A 6,156-nucleotide genomic window follows, 5' to 3' on the forward strand; every position below is an offset into this window, starting at 1 on the left:
GACGAGATTCTTCGTTAGTTCGATGGCCGACTTGTTATCAACTCTAAGAACCACTTTCTCTTGTGCTTTGTTCATGATTTCTCTAAGCAAATCTTGAAGCCATATTGCTTAACATGCGGTTTTCGTGGCTGCCATGAATTCTGCCTCACAAGATGATAAGGCAACGGTATCTTGCTTTTGCTAACACCATGTAATTGGAGATGACCCGTAGTAGAAAATGTGACCGGTTGTGGTTTTTTTGTCATCCGGGTCAACATTGTGACTACTATCACTATAACCATTAAGTCGTACGTCTTTTTCCCATCCTCTCGTACTTGATTTTGTATCCCGTTGTTCCTCGTAAGTACCTTAGAATGTGTTTGATTGCACCACCATGTGAATCTCTCAGACTTTGCATGTATCGGCTAACAACTCCAACCGCATATGCCATATCGGGTCTTGTTTACAAGAGATATCTAATACATCCTACCGCCTTTCAATATTGTGTCGTGTCAATTTCGGGTTCATCTTCGGCCTTTGATAATTTATTTCCCAGTTCCATTGGAATGTGGGTCAGATTTCAATCATGTAAACCGACTTCTTTTAGAATGTGTTGAGCATAAGCTTCTTGGTTTATACTAATCCCCAATTCCTCTTGCTTAACTTCAATGCCAAGGTAATAAGTCAATCTTCCAAGATCCGACATCTCAAAGTTCTTGGACATCTCTAATTTAAACCTCTTGATCATGCTCAAATTTGTATATGTGGCAAATAAATCATCAACATAAATTGCTAAAATTAGCAAGTTAGGTCCTTCGCTTTTCCGATACACCGATGGTTCTTTCATGCACTTTTGAAATTTCATACTCTTCAAAATTCCTTCAAGCTTCGTGTTCCATGCTCGAGGTGCTTGTCTTAGACCATATAGTGCTTTTGTAAGGCGATATACTTTATGCTCGTTGCCTTTCTTTGTATAGCCTTCCGGTTTCGATATGTAAATGGTTTCCTTTAATTCTCCATGTAAGAATGTCATTTTAACATCTAAGTGGTGAAGCTCCCACCCATGAGTAGCAACTAAATGTTATAAGAAACCGGATGGTTTCGATTCGAGCTACTAGGGCAAATACTTATTGAAAATTGATAACGGGTTGTTGCACGTAACCTTAAGCAACCAACCTTGCCTTGTATTTATTAATGGTGCCATCTGCATTTTTCTTCAATTTGAACACCCACTTGAGTCCAACTAGCTTCACCCCCATAGGCTTGTTCACGAGAGTCCAAGTATTATTCTTGTTTATCGAATTAATTTCCGCATCCATGGCTTTGACCCACTCTGGTTCTTTCTTCACATCTTCAACAGATACTGGCTCTTCATTGGTTGTAAGAAGAAGTTCTTCGAGATTATCAGGATCAAATCTTGAAATCGTCATGGAGGTACTCTTGTTCTTGAGGGTCTTTGATTTGTAGCTCCTTGTTGAACATTATTATTTACCAGACTTGGTTGTTCATTATCTTGTACTTCCACTCTATCTCCAATCTCATGATCCGATTCAATTGGTTCAATTGGATCATTGTTTACATCGTTTCCTTGGTTGTTGTTTGCCTCGTCTCTCGGATAGTCCCATGGTATTATGAATGAGCCCGGTTCTTCATTGTTGGTTCCTGCTTCTTTAATCCAATCCCACCCTTTGGTTTCATCAAAAATAGCGTCTCGACTCACGATTATTTTTTGTGTTACCGGGTTAAATAACCGATAAAATTTCGTACCCGGTTCAGAACCAACATGCATTAGTGGTCTTGATCTTGCATCCAACTTCTTTAGATTAACCGGTTCTACTTTTGCATGTGCTAGGCACCCAAATATACGAACATTTTCTAAATTCGGTTTTCTTTTATACAACTTTTCGTATGGAGTTGTATCACCAAGGACTCTTGTGTAAACGCGATTGATTATATTTGTAGAGTGATTTACCGCTTTTCCCCACAAGTAGCTTGGAACACGCATTGCCTTCATTATACTTCGTGTCATGTTCATTAGTGTTCGGTTTCTTCGATCCACAATTCCGTTTTGTTATGGAGAGTATGGAGCGGTAAGGTGGCGTTTGACTCCGTTTTGATCACAAGAAGAATTAAACTCGAGAGAAATAAACTCACCTCCTCGATTAGTTTTGAACACTTTCAAAGGCTTTCTAATTTCATTCTCCACCAAAGCTTTGTATTTTTTGAAGTGTGTAAACACCTCACTCTTTTCTTTCATGAGATAAATCCACATAAATCGTGAAAAATCATCAATTAGTGTAAAAATATACCGATTTTGACCCTTGGTTGTCGATGTGATCGGACCGCATAAATCACCGTGAACTAGTTCCAACGGATGTTTTGCTTTGTATGTCGTCATAGTCGGGAATGACTTTCTTGTTTGCTTTCCCACCAAGCACGATTCACACAATTGATTCTCATGATCAAATTGAGGTAACCCTTTGACTAAACCATTCTTGGACATCTTTTTTATTGACTCAAGATTGATGTGCCCAAGTCTTGCATGCCATCGTCACACATCTTCACTTAGTCTCAAATGAAGGCAAATAGGAAATCCAATTTGTAGTTTTATTTTATCAAGGAAATTTAGAGTTCTTTTTACTTTCATTAATAATCAATTATCGGCATCGTGCATGGTCAAGTAGTTGTCTTTCATTCGAATATCATACCCAACTTCGGTTGCTTGTCCGAGACTAATAATATTGTTCTTGAGATCTGGTATGTAGTAAATCTCCTTCATAAGCCTTTTTTGACCCCTCTTTCCTTGGAAAAGTATAGCACCTTTTCCCTTGATTTTTACACATGGATTATCTCCGAATTTAACCCTCCCGTTCATGCCTTCATCAAGTTGAGAGAAAAATGACCGGTTTCCTGTCATGTGATTGCTCACCGCGTTATCCAAATACCACACATCGTTGTCTTGTGAGTCATATCGAGATGGTATCACCTTTTCTTCTTTTAAAAATATGGTCTCGTGTAAAAATACGGTCTCGTCAGTATCGTCATATTCTACAAAATTACTTTCTTGTAATTTTTTAATTTGGTCCGGACATTGAGACGCGAAGTGGCCCGGATTATCTCACCGGTAACAAATAATTTTGGGCCGGTCTTTTTTCGGTTTATGGTTTGGATAAGTTTTGGAATTGAGCTTCCCACCTTGGGCTTGTTTGGAATTACAGGTTTTATTTCCTTGTGGGGTACAATTTGACTTGGGCCCATTTGAACCACTCGATCCAGCTGACCCAAATCCGGATCCATTGTTTTGACTATATCCACCCAATCCACCAGCCCCTTTCCACTTTGCTTTCGCTCCACAGTGAAACCTCGACGTACCAGCACCACCTGACGACGACCCACCTCCATCTCCGGTCGATTTTACGGCGAATAGATCCCTCGATTGTCTTTCTCCAACATCGACTTCCCTTATTCTTTCTTCATATGCCTTCAATCGACCCACTACGTCTTCAAACCCTACCGATTTTAAATCCAGTACCTGTTCAAGATATGCGACGATGTGTATGAAGTTTCTGGGTAATGATTTGAGGAATTTCTTCACCAATTTTGATTCCTCAATTGTTTCTCCTAATGCCGACGATGTAGAAGCAATCCCAAAAAGTTTTCCCGCGAAGGTGTTGATTGTTTTCGACTCCGTCATCCTCAGATGATCGAATTCCGACATCAAGGTTTGTAATCTTGCTTCTTTGACTCTATCTGCATCCACATTACGTATTCTAATCGCATCCCACAATTTCTTGACCGAATCCTGATCTCCAATCTGCATTATGAGGTTTTTCTGGTAGGGCTTCGTATAGCAGACCCATGGCAAGGCAGTCCTTTTCTTCATTGACATCGGTTCCTGGATCAATCACAGTTCAGGCTTTGTGGATGCGCAAGACAACTTTCATACGCATTGCCCACACGGTGTAGTTGGTGGATGTAAGCATCAGATAGGAAACTGAGGTTGTCCCAACCTCCTTCACTCTCACCGGAGGAGGCCTTGCACCATCTCTACGTCTGACATATTGACCTAGCTCGTCAATAGGTAAACAGCTCGATTTCATAGCTTCTTAAATCAAGCTCTGATACCAATTCAAGATCAAAAAACACAAATAATATGGAATAACTCTCCAATATATTGAGAAATAACTCAAAACTCAATTAGATTGTGTTACATTCTGAAAGCATAACTCGATTCTAATGTATGTGTGTGTGTGTGTGTATATATATATATATATTCTAATTACCGACTTGTGAATTAGAATATGGAAACTAGGAACTAACTTGAACACAGTTTCCTAAAACTAGGTTGTCATAAATTGAATCGTTTGGTCTCTAATTCCTACTTGACTTAGGATTCCAACAGTTGACAAGTTTAAGGACAAATTATCCAAATGGAAATTGAAGACTCTTTCGTTTATAGGGCACCTAACTCTAGTGAATCTAGTGTTCAATAGCTTGCCTCTCTATTATTTTTCTCTTTTTAGAGCACCTAAAAAGGTTATTAGCTTGCTTGATTCCATTAGAAGGTGATTCTTATGGGGTGGTGATGAAAACATTAGGAAAAATAAATTGGGTTGCTTGGGACGTGGTGATCAAACCAAAAAAAATACGGTGGACTTGGAGTTGCTTATCTTGACGAGGCTATATTGGCTCTCCTCACCAAATGTTGGTGGCAGCTTAGAAATGGGTCTGATTCCTTTTGGTTTTCTTGCATAAAATTGATTCATAATATTAAGTTGATGGATGGGAGACCTCTTGCTAAAAGATCTATTAAAGGTGTGTGGCTTAGCATTGTTCAAATTAGTGATGAATTATTGGACAAAAGGGTCGTGTTGGCTAATTTGTTCAAGAGATTGGTTGGCATTGGGGATAAAACATATTTTTGGAAAGATTGTTGGTGTGGTGACATCACTTTAAAATATTTACGTCAAAATCTATATGGTGTTTAGTCAAACAAGGATTGTCTTGTTATGGATAGAGTTAATGTGGAAGCTATTAACGATTTAAAATGGAATTGGAGTTGGTATCAGCATATCAGATCAGGAAGAGAAACTGATCAACTCTCGTTCCTAATCAACATTTTAATAACTTTCAGTTTGCTAGTGGTTGTGACAGAATCTAAAAAGGCGATGGCAACACTTTTTTCTCGGTTAGAGATTTCAGACTCCTCATCGGTGCCTCCATTGATATCAATGCACCTTCGTTCAAATGGGTGAAGTGGATCCCGTGAAATATTAATTAATTTATGTGGAGATTGATAAGGAATCGTATCCCTCTTACCCCCAATTTATTGAGTCGTAGGGTTTATGTGGCTTCAACTTTATGCCCCTTTTGTTGTCATATTGATGAGGATCGTTTGAATCACATGTTTTTCTCTTGTCATGTTGCCTCGAGACTATGGAAATGGTCGGTGGAATGGTTTGCATTCTTGATAAGCATCCTTCTTCCTATTTGGAGTTATTGGAGATGCTAAATTCGAGTGCTTGGTGTAAAAAAGACGTAAATTGCAGCTTTCTCTTGTATACGCGACTCTTTGGACAATTTGGAATGAGAGGAATGTTATTATCTACATATCTGAACGGCAAGTTTTCATGTTTTTGGCGGATAATATTAGTATTAATACTTTTAACTGGATTAAAAATAGGTCTAGTTTTTCTAAGCTTGATTGGTCTTTAGGGTGTATGTCTCATTAATCAAACTTCTTGTTGTAATGTGGCTTGAGTTTCGCGATTATTGCTTTTTTATTTTTTCTAATAATTTTCTTTTTCCGTTAAAAAAAAGATGGAGATGACAATTCCTAAAGTTTTCTTTTTATAAGAGTAGTTTATGTTGATTATCAGTCAAATATTCTTTACTTATACGTTAAACCAAAAAAAAAAGTTATATGTTAAACCAATATCATATTTTATCACCATAAAAATGGCTTTGTGATGATCATTTGATATGGAGTTCGACGCATGTTTGAATTTTCTTCAAAATTAGCATGGTATAACATTCAAAAAAATTAGTTACGTATCAAATCAATATAGATATAAATTTCACTTTGTATGCTATGGTCTTATAAACGATAAAATCATGACTTTATTTTTTGAAAGAATAAAAAAAGACAAAAAAAATATTTAAAAAAGCTCCAATTAT

General features: G+C 37.7%; 1 protein-coding gene across 1 annotated transcript; it reads right to left on the reverse strand.

Moving 5' to 3' along the window:
• Positions 1–2,632: 2,632 nt before the first annotated feature.
• LOC145098153 (uncharacterized) lies at positions 2,633–3,799 on the reverse strand. Its single transcript, XM_079035825.1, has 2 exons — positions 3,175–3,799; positions 2,633–3,027 (listed from the first exon to the last, which is right to left on the reverse strand). The coding sequence occupies exons 1-2, from the start codon at positions 3,797–3,799 to the stop codon at positions 2,633–2,635; spliced, it is 1,020 nt and encodes a 339-aa protein (XP_078891951.1).
• Positions 3,800–6,156: the final 2,357 nt, after the last annotated feature.

Source organism: Lactuca serriola, chromosome 4 (assembly GCF_051521515.1).
Source record: "Lactuca serriola cultivar US96UC23 chromosome 4, Lser_US96UC23_V15, whole genome shotgun sequence".
NCBI lineage: Eukaryota > Viridiplantae > Streptophyta > Magnoliopsida > Asterales > Asteraceae > Lactuca > Lactuca serriola.